The sequence below is a fragment of the Orycteropus afer genome, unplaced genomic scaffold (genome assembly GCF_000298275.1).
Source record: "Orycteropus afer afer isolate SDZICR_OR568_19922 unplaced genomic scaffold, OryAfe1.0 scaffold00091, whole genome shotgun sequence".
NCBI classification, from domain to species: Eukaryota; Metazoa; Chordata; class Mammalia; order Tubulidentata; family Orycteropodidae; genus Orycteropus; species Orycteropus afer.
The window spans coordinates 4,716,282-4,735,022 of NW_006921678.1; the positions used below are offsets into that span (position 1 = coordinate 4,716,282).

Below are 18,741 nucleotides of genomic sequence, written 5' to 3' on the forward strand. Positions count from 1 at the left end.
AACCTTCCTTCCGAGGAGTGGCTGGTGGGTTTGAACCACCAGCCTTCTGGTTAGCAGTCAAGTGCCTTAGCCACTATGCTACCAGAGCTCCTAAAATCCAAAAATGGTCAGGGAAGAGCTTCCAGAAATGTAAGGTGGATTCAGAAGAGGATGTGAGATGAGATATATCACTGTTGACATTAGATAGATCTTGCCTGAAAGCAAAGAATACCAGAAAGACGTTTACTTGTGTTTCATTGATTATGCAACCATTTGACTATGTGGGTCTTAATTAATTATGGATAACATTGCAATGAATGGGAATTCCAGAAACCTTGTGTGCTCATGAAGAACCTGTACTTTGATCAAGAGGCTGTCATTTGAACAGAACAAGGGGATACTGTACGGTTAAATCAGGAAGGTTATATGTCAGGGCTGTAATTCTTTTACCATACTTACTCAATCTGATGGATGGCTGAGCAAATGTTTTAGTTATCTAGGGCTGCTCTAACAAGAATATACCACAAATGGGTGACTTTAGCAAACAGGAGTTTTGGAGGATAGAAGTCTGTGTTCAAAGTACCAGGCTCTAGGGGCTGGGTGAAAGCCCCTTGACCTTGGGCTTCAGTTCTGCCTCTTGCTCCTGGCCCACTGAAGCTGGAGGCTTTCTTCACTCAGGCAGCTGCTGGCTGCTGAGGCTAATAAGCCCAAGACTGACAAGGAAAAAGGCATAGCTCTGATATTATCAAACCACCAGGCAGGCCATTGATTAAAGTCCATTAAGAGTCCCAAGATCAGCAGACAGCATGGCAAGTTGCTGAATAAATGACTTGCCACATGCCAGACTCAAGTGTGCCAAAAGCTAGAGACCTTCTTCAAAGTTGCTTCTTATATAATGGAAGCAGACCACATCCCTAAAGCAGCTGCTCAACTGCTCTAGTAGATTCTACCATGGAGGTGATTACCAATGTCACCATGGGGAACAACTACATCCAGCTGCCCAGCCACTCAAAATCAGGTCCAGCAAGGTTGACACATTAATGTACCTACCACAGTAAATAATCTGAGAAGCTGGACTATATGAAGAAGAATGCAACATCAGGACTGGAGGAAGACCCATTAACGACCTGCAATATGCAAACGACACAACCTCGCGTGCTGAAAGTGAAGATGACTCAAAGCACTTACTGATGAAGATCAAAGACTACAGCCTTCAGTATGGATTACATCTCAACATAAAGAAACAGAAAATCCTTACAACAGGCTCAATAAGCAGCATCACTATAAATGGAGAAAAGACTGAAGTTGTCAGTGATTTCATTTTACTTGGATCCACAATCAACACCCATAAAGCAGCAGTCAAGAAATCAGATGTTGTACTGCAGTGGGCAAATCCACTGCAAAGGACCTCTTTAAAGTGTTAGGGAGCAAAGATGTCACTTTGCAGACTAAGATTCCCCTAACCCAAGTTGTTGTATTTTTAATCACCTCACATGCATGTGAAAGCTCAACAATGAAGAAAGAAGACCAAGAATAGTTGATGCCTTTGAATTGTGGTGCTGGCAAAAAATACTGAAAATACCATGGAGTGCCAAAAGAACAAACAAATCTGTCTTAGAAGAAGTACAGCCGGAATACTCCTTGGAAGAAAGAATGTCCAGATTTCATCTCATCTACTTTGGTCATTTTGTCAGAAGGGACCATTCCCTGGAAGATAGCATGCTTCGTAAAGTAGAAGGTCAGTAAAATAGGGGGAGACCCTCAATGAGATGGAATGACACAGTGGCTGCAATGATGGGTTCAAACCTAACAAGGATTGTGAGGGTGGCACAGGATTGGGCAGTGTTTTGTTCTGTTGTATGCAGGGTCACTATAAGTCAGAGCCAACTTTACAGCACATCACAACATCTCACAAAAACACAAGTCAAGCTCATTAATCTTTTACTTAACACATTATGGCACTATATGAAAATTACAACTGCACCTTCCTTGTTTTCACTGATGAAAATTGGTCTATGGTATGCCCAAAGTCATTTTTTTTCAGTTTCTTTTCTTTCCACATTCAGCACAGCAAGACCACACAGTCTGCCTTGACCCATGGAGGCTCTCAAATATGAAAGTATTAATTTTAACTTGTTGAATGATCACTCACAGCTGGCAATGGAAACTGCAATGGTTAACAGAAATTGCTCAGTGGTGCCCCTCTTTCAAGTGGTGCCTAGAGCACATTCCATTCCTGCCGTACCTTAAAGCTACTAGTGTTCTCAAACACATGCTTAATGAAATATTTCTTTCTTCAACTTTATCTAATTTACACATCAATATATCCCCAGGCCTAGAATGCAACTGTCACATAGGGATTCAATAAACAGCTGCTGCACATATGAGTAAATAAATGAGTGAATGACTCCTCATTTTAGTCTAATAGTCTCCTTATTCTTTGGCAGAAGAGAGTACTGAGACAAGAGTACATGGAGAAATGAGCAGTCATTTATCATCTTACAGTTTTCTTAACTTGCTTTGGAGAAAGCCTCATTCTGAACCTATGGGCAAAACTGCTAATAATAGCACCAACATCCATTTAGTAATCTGTGATGCTACTTGTTGCTTATCCTAGCCAAAACTTTTTTCTTCTTTGAAGGAGGGATAAAAAGGGCAAAATATTATCATAATCTTTCAAGATCCATATTCTACCACCTTTCAAATATTCCATTCGTGGCACTTAGAGTCAACAATAAATGGAATCCTAATATTAAAGGGTAGTGGGAAGGCAGACCATACAAGTAAGTATAGTAACTCCTTCTTTTTTTACTTTAGTAAACAAATTAATTAACTTTGTCAAAATTTTCTTACTGAGCATCAAATTAGTTTCTCAACTAAAAATAGCAGCATCAATGCTTGAAAAGTGTATCATTAGAGAAGCAATCACCTCAGTTGGAAAAAGCAGATGTTAATTTAGCCAAGTGCTTTGTTTTCTTTCATTTTTTGTTGATTTAAGCTGCCCTCTTCATACTTACTGGCCTTCAATTAGCATCAGTGTAATTTTTATTTTACTTTTGACTGGGTTGTATCATCAATTTAACTATTAATTTTTAAGAACAATCAGTCCAACAATCCAAAGTCTCAAATTTTGCGAACACAAGTGGAGAAACATTTATATTAATTCAATACTCAAGGTGTACATTAATTTTACCTTTGAAGACAAATTTTTTTGCTGCTCTTCTTATGCCACTTCTCTCACTTGGCAGAGTAGTTGGATGATATTCACCAGTTCGTCTATAATATGCAATCTGTTTAAGATGAAGGTCACCATTTTTTCCACTACGGACCATCGTTAACCTAGGGAAAGGTATTTAAAAATAGAATGTGAATTAGCTAATTCAGTTGCTATTTCAGCTCAGCCTTCTGCTTACAAATTAGCTTTCCCAGAACATTATCTGAGGGGGTTAATTGTAGCACCGAAAAGGAAGAGAGTGATGCATATGGATTAAAATATTCAAATGCTATTTTTGAGATCCATCATGACAAATTATCTTGTCTTTTTCTGTGGGAAAAGAAATGCTGAAAATTTTCCACACACTTGGGAAAAAAAGGAAACGAACAAGCACACTTTGAAAAATCTTGCTAAAATCTCTTTCATTACCATCAAATACAATGTTACTTACCTAGGACAATCTTTTTATGTGACACTTAAATAAATGATAATAGGTTATAAAGGGAGAAAATATAATTAGTTGTTTTACAACTAAACATATTCATGGTCACTGCAAAATGATTAAAAAAAAAAAACAACAACCTAACAACTATTCAAATCATGTATGAGAATTATATACTTTGGAAATGTTGAAATACAAATTAACAAAACAAAATATTTAGCAACCTCAGATCTCATACACCCTTCTTATTAGCTACATGTGAGCTGTTCTTTCTTCTACAGGAATGTTTTTTGATCCTATGTATACTTTTTCTATGTTATAAAGCATAATTTGGCTACAGATTTTTATTCTACAAAATCCATTCCACAACAAAGTGGAAGATAGAATGATGTGCAAAGTTGGGAGAGCCAGTTCAGATCAGCTAGAGGACTACTGTATAATTAAGGGGCCAAAAACCAAAATCAAAGAGGAGCTCTGGTGGTGTAGTGCATAAGGCACTTGACTGTTAAAATCTCAGTTATAGCAGTGTCAGTGGAAATGGATAGATTTTGTAGGAATTGTAGCTAGTCAACTGGACACATGGAATGAATGACAAGTCTGGGATTTCTTCTGAAGTTGTACCTTACGGAGAAAGATGCCAGCCAGTATAGCATAAAACCAAACCAAAGTCACGGATCCGACTTACAGAGACCCCTCCTTGGGTTTCCGAGGCAGTATCATTACAGAAGTAGACTGCCCAAACTTCCTTCCGAGGGGTGGCTGGTAGGTATCTCCTTTTATTTTGCTTCACATTCCTGTACTTCGCAGATACTGTGTTTTTTTGTTTTTTTTTCTTAATTGAAGGTTTGTGGCAACCCTGCATCGAGCAAGTCTACTGGAGCCATTTTTTCCACAGCATGTGCTTTGTATCTCTGTCTGTGTCACATTTTGGTAATTCTCACAGTATTTTAAACTTTGTCATAATGCTATTGTACACTTAATAGACTACAGTATAATGTAAATATAATTTTTATATGCACTCCTAAACCGAAAACCAAGCCCACTGCCAGCAACCCATGGGATTCTTGAGGCAGTAAATCTTTACAGAAGTAGATTGCCCCATCTTCCTTCTGCAGAAGGGCTGGTGAGTTTGAACCGCCAACTTTCTGGTTAGCAGTCAAATGCCTTAGGCACTGTGCCACCAGGGCTTTCCAAGGCAGTATCACTACAGATGTCGATTGCCCCATCTTCCTTCGAGGAGTGGCTGGTGGGTTTGAACTGCCAGCCTTCTGGTTAGCAGTCAAGTGCCTTAGGCACTATGCTACCAGAGCTTCCTTTATATGCACTTGTTGTTGTTGTTGTTATGTGCCATCGAGTCGGCCCCGACTCATAGCGACCCCTCCTTGGGTTTCCGAGGCAGTATCACTACGGAAGTAGATTGCCCCATCTTCCTTCCAAGTTACATGCACTAGGAAACCAAAAATTTTGTATTACTCATTGTGATATTCACTTTATTATGGTGGTCTGAAACCAAATCCGCAGTTATCTCCAAGGCTTGCCTGTATTGAATATGTTCATCCAGCTCATGGATGAATCCAGGATGTAGATGGTAGTTGAAGTTAAGGCAGTGGCAGAAGGATCACATGGAAAGTGTACATAGTATAAAGAGGACTCTGGCCACAGCCAGTCTTATCCTTCAACACTAATGAATTTATTGATCTATGAATTTTTTCTAACCACATCTCCTTCCCTCTCAGGTCACTGGGTACACGTTCTGTGGTATACCCACAGTACCATGTACTGATTTTTATCATAAAATCCGCAACACTTTATTGCACTTACTACTTTACATGTCTCTCTTCCAAATATACTGTAAATTCATCAAGGGTATGGAAATAACCAGAGAATTATGGGGGGAAAAAGCTTCTGAGGCTCTTGCCACAGAAGCCTAAGTATAGAGTTCTTAGAAATAAGGGGAGGATATTACCAAAATTAAAATGTCTCAGGTGGTTTTGACAGTGTGTGCAGTAGAGCAGGGCAGGTGGAAACCAGATTACAAAAGGATCTGGTATGAATGAGAACAGAGAAAGTAGATTTAGTAAATTTGAGCTTAGTTGTGAAGGCAAGGAGCTACAGTACAGTTACTAGAGATAGCTATAGGTTCACTGATTGATGTAACAAACATTACTGAGCACCTTCTATGTGTCACAGAAACCCTGGCAATACAGTAGTTAAATGCTTGGGTGCTAACAGAAAGGTTGGTAGTTTGAACCTACCTGCAGTTCTTTGGTAGAAAGTTGAGACACTGCTTCCATAAGGATTTAGGAGCTCTGGTGGCATAATGCCTAAGGTATCTGACTGCTAACCAGAAGGCTGGCGGTTCAAACGCACCAGCCACTCCTCCAAAGGAAGATGGGCAATCTACCTCCGTGGTGATACTACCTCGGAAACCCAAGTTGGATACGACTCCACGACAGTGCGTTTTTTTTTTTTTTCCCCCCTCTATTCCGTAAGGATTTACAGCTTTGGGGACCCTATGGGGCAGTTCACTCAATCCTAAAAGGTTGCTGAGTCAGAATTGACTCGGCAGTGGTTTGGTTTTGCTTTTCCTTTCTTTTCTCAAAATCTTGATCCGGATAAGATTTCCTTATAAAGAGATCCTCCTTTTCATTAACTGTCATTAATGTTTTATAGTATTGTTTATTTATAATGTTTTACTTTATAAATAAACAATACTATAAAAACGAGCTCTGGTAGCATAGTGCCTAAGGCACTTGACTGCTCACCAGAAGGCTGGCGGTTCAAACCCACCAGCCACTCCTAGGAAGGAAGGTTGGGCAATCCTACTTCCTAGTGATACTGCGTCAGAAACCCAAGGAGGGGTCGCTATGAGTCGGGGCCGACTCAACAGCAAACAACAACAACAACAACAACGTTTTACTGCTAACACTGAACCCCAGATGACTCAAGTTGTATACATTATAATGAGTTTATAGTCTTCTGTGATTCACAAACTGCCGGCCCTCACAGCAGTGAGAAAAAAAACAGAAAATGCATTAAAATGAAAAATCAGCTCACCAAAAGTACAGTCATTTAAGCAGGTAGTTAAAAGTTTGCTGTTAATATTAGCTATTTACATATGGGAAGAGCTTGAAGAATAAGCAGATTTTCTTTTCAAAGTATATGTACAAGTTGGTCCCTAGAAACCATCTATTTGAGAAGCAGTTAATATGACAAAATAGTTTTAAGCTGTAATCAGAAACAAAGGTAAATTTTTAAAAAGCTTGCTATACTCAAAGATTGGACATGCTCATATTTTCAATAATTTTTGTTAAAGTATTTATTTGTGTATTAAAACATATGTTGTTGGTTGTTGTTGTTATGTGCCGTCGAGTCGGCCGACTCATAGCGACCCCTCCTTGGGTTTCCGAGGCAGTATCACTAGGGAAGTAGGATTGCCCAACCTTCCTTCCGAGGAGTAGCCAGTGGGTTTGAACCGCCAGCCTTCTGGTTAGCAGTCAAGTGCTTTAGCCACTATGCTACCAGAGAGAGTAAGAAAATGTAATGGAGGTAACTGATGATAACTTCTAGTTTGCAAGAGGAATGTCAGGTCTTACTTGGTTGAGCTTTTTACACTGTGTCCCTTGCACAACATCAAATGAAATCAACAGATATCTGTGTACATACTCTTTGCTTAATTTCTCTGAAAATTTTATTGTGTGTGCATTAAAATAAAGCAGTTTGGTGTCTTTTTAAGTAAAATCAGGAACTGTTTCACCAAAAGCAAAAACAATGAAGGCTACCAACTTAATTTAAGCCTTGAAAAGTTACAGCATATATGTTTCAACTTAATACTTTAAACTTGTAATCATTCAACAAACACGTTGACTTCGATCAAATTTTAACTTTTAATTTTTTTTTTATTTTCAAATCTGAAAAATGTTGCACAATTTTATGTAATGTTGTCAAAGGCTGGGATATTTACACCAAACACATTTCTAAACTGTTTCAAGTCAGTATCAAATTTGTTTCATAAAAATATCTTGTTACCATTAGGCATACACATAAAACCACATGGGATAAATGTATTTCTATTTTGCAAATTACCATTCTACTTTGGCTCAAAAATGTCCATTAAGGAAAATACAGTTGATAAAGTGTATACTCCTCCATTAAAAATACGTGACAAGATAACCTTTGAGTTTGCATTTGGGACAAAATGGTAATATGCCAGTTAAATGACAGCTACGAGACGGTTGCTAATAACAACATGAGAAACTACCGCAGAGAATTCTTAACGTCAGCCAAGGGCCACACAATTTTTTAATTTGTTCCAGCGCTCGGAGTCTCGGACGCTACTTTAGTCGTGAGGTAACATTCCTTGAACGTTTCGGAGGGCCTGTTAAACTCATTATTGAGGGGAAAGTCCAGCTAAACTTAGCCTCAGCAGGACAAAACATCATTAAGTAAAATTCGGTTACACCGAGTAGCACCTCCTAGGTGCAATAACAGAACTTGCCCCTTCTCAGTTCAGCCCCCAAGGGACGTCGCAACGTCCCTTGCCCTCCGGTTCCAAGGGCGCCTGCGCAATCTCCACCAGCCTCAATTAAGCACTTCAATAGGCTAGTCGAAGCGAATGGTTTTCAAATTACTCTCAAGTCACTCTTCACATTAAAAACCAGTAAGTATGACAGAGCACATCAGAACGACCACTCACCAAGGTGGTCCTTTAGGCAAACGACGGGATTTAAGCTTCCTCTCGCGACTTATCTGGTGCTGCCGGAAGCGGAACTACCCGGATTGTTAAAGGAAGAGCGCCTCTGAGGCCTGGAGAACCTCGGTCAGGAAAGGTTAAGGCAGATCGTTTGGCTCTTACCGGAAATTGTTCTGCCCGGTGAGGTTTCTTAGTGAGACGCGGGGCTAGCGGAGAAGAGGCGTGACCAAGATTAGTGGGGTAAAGTAGTTCCGTGAGGTATTTCCATGTGGCTATTTAGCTGCCACTGCAGGGAGAAGATCCACGTCCGCAGTAACAGTGTCTTGAGGAACAGCTTTTGCTTCCCACCACCCCCGGGATAAAGGGGAAACTAAGACCTGAATGGGCTCGGCCATCTCCAATAGCTCGCGTGACAACCGCAGTCATGGCAGGTGAGGGCCCGAGACCCGAGGAGAACCCGGGATGCGGAACCTCGTCGCTCGAGCGTTGCGGCAGCTGCTGGGCAGTTGCTTTGTCTCTTGCTGCACTCACTGAGCCTGGACGCGCGCTCCTCGGAGGGATCTGTGCGGAAGTGAATGGCTGCGTGGTCCGAGAAGAATGACAGTACAGCCCTGAGAGTCCCTTTCGCTTCTTTGTTTCCATTTTTCCTGTTATCTCATTGTTTCCTTTTTCATTTCCTGAGCTTTCGACGCCAGAGATATCAGTTCTGCCAGAGGGGAGCTGCCGAGCTCTTGTTACTACAGGCTGCATATACTGTCTTGCTTCACCAAAGTGGGCAGCCTCGAGTTTAGGGATTGCTGTGGGTAGGGATGACTATTTTTCTTTTCTTTACTTAGTCTTTATATTAGTTGCCGCCTCCTTTCCCACTTTGAAAGAACAAAATTTTCATATGCTGCAGCTTCCCATAATAAGAATGGAGGGTGTAGGTCATTGTCGCACCTCATCAGTTGAAGGATGGTGCATCCTCGAGCTCTTTAAGGGAGATGGGGCAAGGATGGTTACCTTTGGATGTTATTCACTAGGTTCTCGACGACCTTCTAGGAGTTTGTGGACTTGTCTTTTTTTTTTTTTTTTTCATGCTGAAAAGCTTAGCTGGTGGATGTAAAAAGCATGGTTGACCTGAGCACCTGTCATCCTTGCTGTACTGGGACAGGCTTTTGTTTTGCTGCTGAAAATTCTTAAGTTAAATACCCAGTTTTTGTTTCAGGCAGATAAAAATGAGAGCTGCCGGTAACTGAATCCTTGGGGTGTGCCAAGTGCTTTATACATTTTCTCGTTCAATCCTTTAAATTCTATGAGGTAGATAAGATTATTATCATAGTTTCACCGACGTAGAAATAGGCTTAGGTTAATCGCTCATGTTAGGGTGCTAGTAAATCTTTGAGAATGTTTTAAAAATCAGATCTCTCTGGCTTCAAAACCTGTGTCCTTAAGAATATACTACCATCATGCTTCCCCATTTCCTCACTAATGTTTTCGGTGGCTGGCAGTTTTAATTCATTAAAAAGTGTTTGCATGCCAACTTATGTGCTTGATATAAGACAGGTATAAACAAGTGATCTCTGTCATCAGAGAGCTTCAATACTGCAGTATTATGCAGAATTAAGGATTTCAGAATCCAAAATACTATACTTACTGCAGCACTGGATTGTTAAAAGAAAGTTTTGTAACTTATGTGCAGAGGTTCAGGATTGTACAGTTTAGTTTAAATTCATATGGTTTTCAGGGATACAAAGATATTAAGCTGAACAATTTGTTCAATATTCATTGATTGCCCAAATAAGTGCCAAGCACAAAGTACCAGAGCTATACAGATGATATACTTGCTTTCTAAAAGCTTCCATGCAGTTGAATATAGGTAATATAGTAGAACTGTTCATTTTCTTCTGTGTAAAAAATGCTATGGGTGTTTTTATTTTGTTGTTGTTAGGTGCCATCGAGTGGGACCTGACTCTTAGCAAACCCTCCTTGGGTTTCCGAGGCATTATCACTACAGAAGTAGATTACCCCATCTTCCTTCCGAGGAGTGGCTGGTGGATTTGAACCACCAGCCTTCTGGTTAGCAGTCAAGTGCCTTAGGCAATACACTACCAGAGTTTTTATTTTAAGAGACACTATTTAGGATGAAGTATATTAGCATAGTGGCTAAGGCACTTGACTACTTCTATAGTGATACTGCCTCGGAAACCCAGTGGGGCTCGCTATGAGTCGGAATCGACTAGATGGCAGTGAGTTTGGTTTTGTTTGGTTTATATTGATGTGTACAACTTACTTTCAAATGATAGAAGAGGTACATAAAAGTAAAAATGGAAAACGTTGGCAATTGTTGAGTCAAGCGGTAGGTATATGAACGTTTGTTGTTGTTATGTGCCATCGAGTCACATAAGTAGACTGCCCCATCTTCCTTCCGAGGAGTGGCTGGTGGGTTTGAACCGCCAGCCTTCTGGTTAGCAGTTAAGTGCCTTAGCCACTATGCTACCAGAGCTCCCATATGAATGTTTAGTTAATTGTTTGTTTTAGTTACCTAGTGCCGCTCTGACAAGAATATACCACAAATGGGCTGGCTTTAACAAATAGGAATTTATTCTTACAGTTTGGAGGCTTTAAATCCTAGTTCAAAGTGCCAGGCTCTAAGGGCTGGGTGAAAGCCCCTCAGCCTTGGGGTCCAGCTCTGCCTCCTACTCCCAGCCCACTGAAACTAGTGGCATCCCCTCACTCAGGCAGCTAGCTGCTGACTGCTGAGGCTAACAAGCCCAAGGTCGACAAATAAAATGACACAGTCCCCATGTTACCAAACCACATGACAGGCCATTAATTCAAGTTCATTGAAAGTCTCAAGGTCAGCAGAGCATGGCAGGCTGCTAAACAACAACATGGCTATATGCAGGGTCCAAGAGTGCTATAGGCTAGAAACCATTCCAAAAGCTGTTTCTTATATATGGAAAGCAGACCACATCCCTAAAGCAGCCACTCAGCTAGCTGCTTGTGGTACATCCCACCTTGGAGTTGATTGCCAATCTCATTATGGGGAATAACTACCACCAGCTGCCCAGCCACTTAACCAGGCCTAGCCGAGTTGACACACAAACTTAACCACCACATTGTTCTTTAAATTTTCCTGGAAATTTGAAAATTTGCATAGTAATTTCATAGTAATTGGGGAAAAAAATAAGTCTGATGGAAACATAAAGGTAGATTGAAAATGCTGTGGAGCACTGAGGATGGGGGAAGGTATTGATGTGTATCTTCAAGCTGACATTCATTGTACACCCTGCAGTTGGTTATGGAGGGAAGAATAGGTACATTCAAGGGCAGTATGAATTCCAGACAGAAGGAAAGGTAGATTTAGCTAAAAGTTAAGGTATGAACATTTGAAGAAGGGGAAGAATCAATATGAAGGTTTTGGAACTTGCAGTGTGCTTTTCTGTACAAATAATTTTGCCAGCCTGCAGAGCCTATTAACAACCTATTACGTAGCTAATACAGTTGTTGCCTGAAACTGAGCTACCATTTATAACAGTATCTCCACTGGAAAGTACTTTTAGGATTTCAGTAAAACTGCTTATGTGTCTGTGTTCAGTGTATGTCTCCCATTTCTTCAGATATTGGGAGCAGGGATTTCTGATTTGTAGTTGGACTTCTAAGGAGCTCTGGTGGATCTTGGAGCTTTGGTAGCACATTGGTTAAAAGTCAGTGTCTCAATACCACCAGAGGCTCCACAGGAGAATGATGCGGAAGTATACTTCTGTAAAGATGTACACTCTTGGAAATCCTATGGGACAGTTCTGCTTTGTCCTATAAAGTCACTTTGAGGTGAAATTGACTCCAGGACAGTGAATTTGTTGTTGTTGTTATATCTAATCTATGTACTTCAAGCATTTATAAAATGAGGTGATTATCCCTAATCCCGGAATTGCTGTCAGGATAATTGTTAAATCACAAAGTAGTAGCTAAATGCTTCCCAACGTCTTTTTATGTTAAGACTTTCTTTGAATAATGATTATATTTGTATAGTGTCCTACTGGAGGCCAGCGGGGTCCAGCTGCATTAAAAGCTCAGAAATCAATTTCTTGACACACCTATAATTCATGCGCAGTGAGGTAACGTATGGGGAATCTCTAAGTTAATAAATTAAGTACTTGTTGATGTTATGTGCCCTCCAGTCAGTTTTGAAAACTGCCTGGTCCTGTAGCAACCTCACAGTCATTGCTATGTTTGAGCCCACTGTTGCAGCCACTGTTGTCAGTCCATCTCCTTGAGTGTCTTCCTCTTTTTCACTGTCCCTCTACTTTACCAAGCATGATGTTCTTCTCCAGGGATTGAAATGAAATACATGAAATAAAATTTTGCTGTCCTTGCTTCTAAGGAATATTCTGGCTGTACTTTCAAGACAGATTTGTTCCTTCTTATGGCAGTCCATGGCATATTCAGTATTTTTTGCCAACACCATAATTCAAAGGCATCAATTTTTGTATCTGCCTTATTCATTGTCCAGCTTTTGTATGCATGTGAGGTGATTGTAAATACAATGGTTTGGGCCAAGTGCCCCTTAGTCCTTAAAGTGACATGTTTGCTTTTTAACACTTTAAAGAGGTCTTTTGAAGCAGATTTGCCCAATGCAGTATGTTGTCTGATTTCTTGACTACTGCTGCCATGGGTGTTGATTGTGGATCCAAGTAAAGTGAAATCCTTGACAAATTCAATATTTTCTCTGTTTTTCATGATGTTCCTTATTGGTTCAGTTGTGAGGATTTTTATTTTTTTGAGATGTAATTCATACAGCAGACTGTAGTCTTTGATCTTCATCAGTAAGTGCTTCAAGTCCTCTCTACTTTGAGCAAACAAGGTTGTGTCATCTGTACATCACAGGTTGTGTGGTACAGTGAATTATTTGGTATGGTTCTTTTGGTGCCATTGTCTTTTGGCACCTGCCAAATGTCTGGTGGAAGTATACAAATACAAGGTGCTTATGACCCACCAAAGGTATTGGATAGCTTGTTAATAATGTAAATAAGGTACATGGCACTTGTAGGGGTAAAAAAAAAACTCAATGCCGTCAAGTTGGATCCTACTCATTGTGACCCTTCCTTGGGTTTCTGAGGTAGTATCACTATGGAAGTAGATTGCCCAATCTTCCTTCTGAGGAGTGACTAGTGGGTTTAAACCGCCAGCCTTCTGGTTAGCAGTCAGATGCCTTAGGCACTACCATGGAAATAAGGTGTCTGGAACCCTAGTGTTGGGATTGGTCCATTTTGTCATTCTGCTAGGCTTAAAATGTGCCCTCTTTGAAGCAGAAAGATGTCTCTCACTGCCATCAAGAGAGAAGAGCAGAAGGCGGAATGAAGTGCTTCCTTGGACCCAAGATCCCTGCACTGGACCTCCTTGCCAGAGGTGACCAGCAACAGAGCCAGGAGATTGCCACAAGACAGAGTGGTGGACTTGCTGGTCCACAGAGTGAGAAACCTGAGTGGCTTTGGGCAGGAGGCTTGCTGATGGAGTAGGGTATACTATCAGCATAGTTAAAGGAGCTTTGTAACACTTGCTTAAGCAGGGTGGAGGCCAGGCTGAGAGGCCAAGGGCCAAAAAGATACGTACCTGAGGAGAGGTACCTGGAGAGGCTGTCCTGATCGAAGAATTGTGTCCTAAGAGTTCCTGAACCTGAATTGTAAACTGTTACTTCCCTAATAAACCCCATAATCATGAGTATTGTCTATGAGTCCTGTGTGACAGTTGCATCGAATGATAAAACCCAATAGAGAAGTAGTGAGTGCAGGGAGAGGGACAGTTTGTGTTAGAATTAAGAATGCTGGAGGGTAGCAGCTGTATGGCTTCACAGTAATTTGTCTTGGACTGCTGATGGTGATTCTGCCTCCTTCTTGTGAGGTTAGAGGAGGTCAGAGAAAGGTGTCGCCTCTGTGCCCTTTGTGCAGGTTGTAAATGAGTCTTCTTCCAATCCTGATGCCAAGTTCTTCATATAGTCCAGCTTCTCAGTTTATTTGTTCTGCATGGAGATTGGATAAATATGGTGAAAGGATGCAACCCTGATGCAAAGCTTTCTTGATTTTAAACTGTAAAACATCAGCTTGTTCTGTTGGAACGACTGCCTCTTGAGCTGCATACAGGTTCCCCATGAACACAATTAAGTATTCTGGAATTCCCCTTCTTTACAATGTTATCTATAATTTGTTAATGATCCACACAATTGGATGTCTTTGCATAGTTAGTAAAGCACAGGTAAACATCTTTCAGGTATTCTTTGCTTTCAGCCAAGATGCATCTGAAGTTGGCATTGGTGTCCCATGTTCCACGTCCTGTTCTGAATCCGGCTTGAATTTTTTACAGTTCCTTGTCAATGTACTACTGCAACCATTTTTGTATTACCTTCAGCAATCTTTTATTTTTGTGTGATATTACTGGTATTGTTTGATAATTTCTGCATTCTGTTGCATCACATCTTTCTTTGGAATGGGTACAATGTGGATCTTTCTACTTGGTAGGCCAGGTAGGTGTCTCCTGAATATCTGAGTACAGACAAATGAGTGCTGTGGCGGTTCAAACCTGCCAGCCACTCCATGAAAAGAAAACTGGGCAATCTACTTCTGTAAAGATTTACTGCCTCAGAAACCCAAAGGGGGTCACTGTGAGTCAGAATTGACTCAATGGCAGTGGGTTTGGTTTGGTTCTTTTTCTTTTTTTTTTTTGAGGATTGCATCTGTTTGTTAAAATATCTCAGTTGGCAATCTGTCAATTCCCAGAGCCTTGTTTTTTGCCAATGTCTTTGGTGCAGCTTGGACTTCTTCATTTAGTATCATTGGTTCTTGAGCATATGCTACACTTTGTAGTGGCTAAATGTCAACCAGTTCTTTTTGGTACAGTTACTGTGTATTCCTTCCATCTTCTTTCAGTGCTTCCTGTGTCTTTCAATATTTTGCCCATAGAATCCTTCAGTATTGCAACTTGAAACTTGAATTTTTTCTTCAGCTCTATTAGCTTGAGAAATGCCAAGTATATTCTTCCCTTTTGGTTTTCTAACTTCACTTCTTTGCGGGTTTCATTACAATAATTTACTTTGTCTTCCCAAAGGAGCCCTAGAGGCACAGTGATTATAGTGCTTGGCTGCTAACCAAAAGGTCGGTGGTTAGAGGCCACCAGCTGCTCTGCAGGAGTGAAATGGATCAGTCAGCTTCCATAAAGATTTACAACTTTGAAAACCCCATTGGGCATTTCTATTCTCTCCTATAAGGGTTGCTATCAATTGTAATTGACTCCACGGCAGTGGATTTGGTTTGGTTTGTTTTCTTGAACCACCCGTTGAAATCTGTTCAGCTCTTTTACTTCATTTCTTCCATTTACTTCAGCTACTCTAGGTTTAAGAACAAGTTTCAGAGTCTTTGCTGCCATCCATTTTGGTGTTTTCTTTCTTTCTTGTCTCTTTAATAACCTTTTGTTCTCTTCCTGTATGATGTCCTTCATGTCTTCACATAACTTGTCTGGTCTTCAGTCATTGATGTTCAGTGTGTTAGATCTATTCTTGAGACAGTCTCTAAATTCAGGTGGTGTATACTCAAGGTCATACTTTGGCTCTCCTGGGTTTGAATTAATTTTCTTCACCTTTATCTTGAACTTGAATATGAAAAACTGATGATCTGTTACACAGTTGGCCCCTGGCCTTGTAGTGACTGATAATTGGGCTTCTCTATCATCTTTTTCCATAGATGTAGTTGATTTGATTCCTGGATATTTGATCTGGCAGAGTCCGTGTTGATAGTTGCTGCTTATGTTGTTGAAAAAAGGCATTTGCTTGCAATGAATAAGTCTGTAGTGTTGAAAAATTCTATCATGTGATCTCCAGGATCATTTCTGTCACCATGGCCATATTTTCCAACTATTGATCCTTGTTTCCAACTTTCAAATTCTAATCACCAGTAATTATCAGTGCATCTCAGCTGCATGTTTGATCAATTTAATTTCTGGCTGCAGGAGTTGGTAAAGATCTTCAGTTTCTTCATGCTTGGCAATAGTAGTTGGTATGTAAGTTTGAATGATAGTTGTATTAACTGGTCTTCCTTTGAGTGTGGAGATACTATCCCTGACAGCGTGGTACTTAAGGTTAGATCTTGAAATGTTCTCTTTGATGATCTATTCCTCTTCAATTTGTCATTCTTGGTTCATCTTCCTGATATCTCATAGTATGGAGGGTCCTCTGAAACCTGTCCACCATGGATTTCCCTGCTGTTATTTTAAATTCTGATGGTATAGCTATATGTATCACAGCAACATGCAAGCCACAACAGAATTACAAACTGATAGAAAAGTGGTAGAAATAAAGTACTTACCAGGTACCAATATTTAATAGCATTGTTTAAATTTTCATTCTCTTGAGGTTTATAGTATTTTGTGTGGTAGTTATGATTGTGTGTCAACTTGGCTGTGCTGTGGTTTTGGGTGCTTGTTAGCGGAATGCAGTTATTCCCCATGATGAGATTGGAGTCAACTCTGGTGGAATCTGCTGTGATCTGCTAATTATTTGCCTTCAGGATGTGGCCTGCATCCAGGATATAAGGAGAAGCTTTGAAAAAGGTCTCTATCTTTGGCACATCTGCATTTGGCTGAGTCTTCATCACAGTGGCCTACCATGGTGCCTGCTTATCTCGGGATTGTTCCTGGACTAGAACTAGTGGTGTGCTGTGTTTGTCTGGTGATCTTGGGACTGTGTTTTTGTACCTGTCCATTTTGGGTTCCTCAGCCTCAGCAGCTGGCAGCTGCATGAATCAGAAAAAAGGCTCCCACCTCTAGTGGGCCTGGAACAAGAGGCAGAGCTGAAGCCCAAGGTAGAGGGATTCACCCATCCCTGAGAGCTGGGCCTTTGAACTTGTACTTCTAGAACTCCTAAATTGTAAGAAAATAAATTGCTTATTATTAAAGCCATCCGTTTGTAGTGTTTCAGTTAAGCAGCACTAGAGAGCCAAGATGTTTTGCTTGTTAGTTATAGGTTTTGTCTACCTTCTTCCTCTATTTTTGGATACTACTCACGTAATTACCTGGCCCCACTCCCAAAAATTCTGATTTAATTGGTATTGAGTGTGACCCTCTCAATCCTCTGTAGGTTTTTCAGCTACTTCTCTAACTTCATTTGTTTTGCCTTTTTACATTTTCTTGCCTGCTCTGCTCCATCTACTATGGTTTCTTTATTGTTCCTTTTACATGGGAAATAAGCCACATATCTTTAGGGCTTTTATACTTTTTATTCCTTGCTAGGAATGGTTTTTAACTTTATGTCTTAGGCTAGGTTCTTTAGAGAAGCAAAACCACTAGAGAGAGAGAGAGAGAGATTTATCTCAAGAAAATGGCTTACTCCGTTATGGAGGCTGGCAAGTCTCAAATCTGTGGGCCAAGTTTCATGCTGGAGGCTTCTCCTGACTTACGTGTTTGCAGGGGATGACAAATCCACAATTGGCAGATTAGATGACAGGCTACTAGCTCAAGTTCCAAGAACCAGAGCCCAGATGAGAGAAAATCAGATGCAGGATCCAGAGTAAGGAATATCCTTGCCAGAGTATCCAAGTATATATGTTGGGTGCAGGCCATACACTCCCAAGGAAATTCTCCATATACCACACAGTACAGGTGTGACATGAGTGAGAGTGAGACTTGATTTGCATATTGTCTTTCACCAAATGAATAAATGAGACTTGGTTTCAGATCTATGCTCATAATTAAATACCAAACTATAAAACCAAACTCACTGTTGTGGAGTCAGTCCCAACTCATAGTGACCCCTTCTTGGGTTTCTGAGGCAGTATCTCTACAGAGGTAGATTGCCCAGTCTTCCTTCCGAGGAGTGGCTAGTGGATTTGAACTGCCAACCTTCTGGTTAGCAGTCAAATGCCTTAGGCACTACACTACCAGAGCTCCTATAATTAGGGACATATATATATATAAAGAAACTGAAACAATTTAAATGAGAGAAGAGGACAGATCATTAATTCATTCATTAATTCACACTCTTGAAAAAAATCTATGGAATGCACACTCTTTTGCAGCAGTAGGTTTTTACAAAGAAGCTGGATTATATGAAGAAAAAGGTGGCGCCAGGATTGGAGGAAGATGTACTAACAACCTGCAATACACAGATGACACAACCTTGCTTCCTGAAAGTGAAGATAACTTGAAGCATTTACTGATAAAGATCACAGACTACCGCCTTCAGTATGGATTACACCTCAACATAAAGAAAATGTTAATCCTCACAACTGATCAATAAGCAATATCTTGTTAAATGGAGAAAAGATTGAAGTTGTCAGGTATTTCATTTTACTTGGATCCACAGTCAACACCCATGGAAGCAGCGGTCAAGAAATTACATGACATATTGCACTGGGTAAATCTGCTGCAAAAGACCTTTTTTTTTTT

General features: G+C 40.5%; 1 protein-coding gene across 1 annotated transcript in view; it reads right to left on the reverse strand.

Annotated features, from left to right (window-relative positions):
• The window catches only part of GIN1 (gypsy retrotransposon integrase 1), a 49,093-nt gene extending 45,782 nt beyond the window's left edge, over positions 1-3,311 (reverse strand). Inside the window, exon 1 of the mRNA XM_007942490.2 lies at positions 3,173-3,311. Within this exon, the coding sequence (XP_007940681.1) occupies positions 3,173-3,311 (139 nt within the window). The remainder of the gene's footprint in view (positions 1-3,172) is intronic.
• Positions 3,312-18,741: the final 15,430 nt, after the last annotated feature.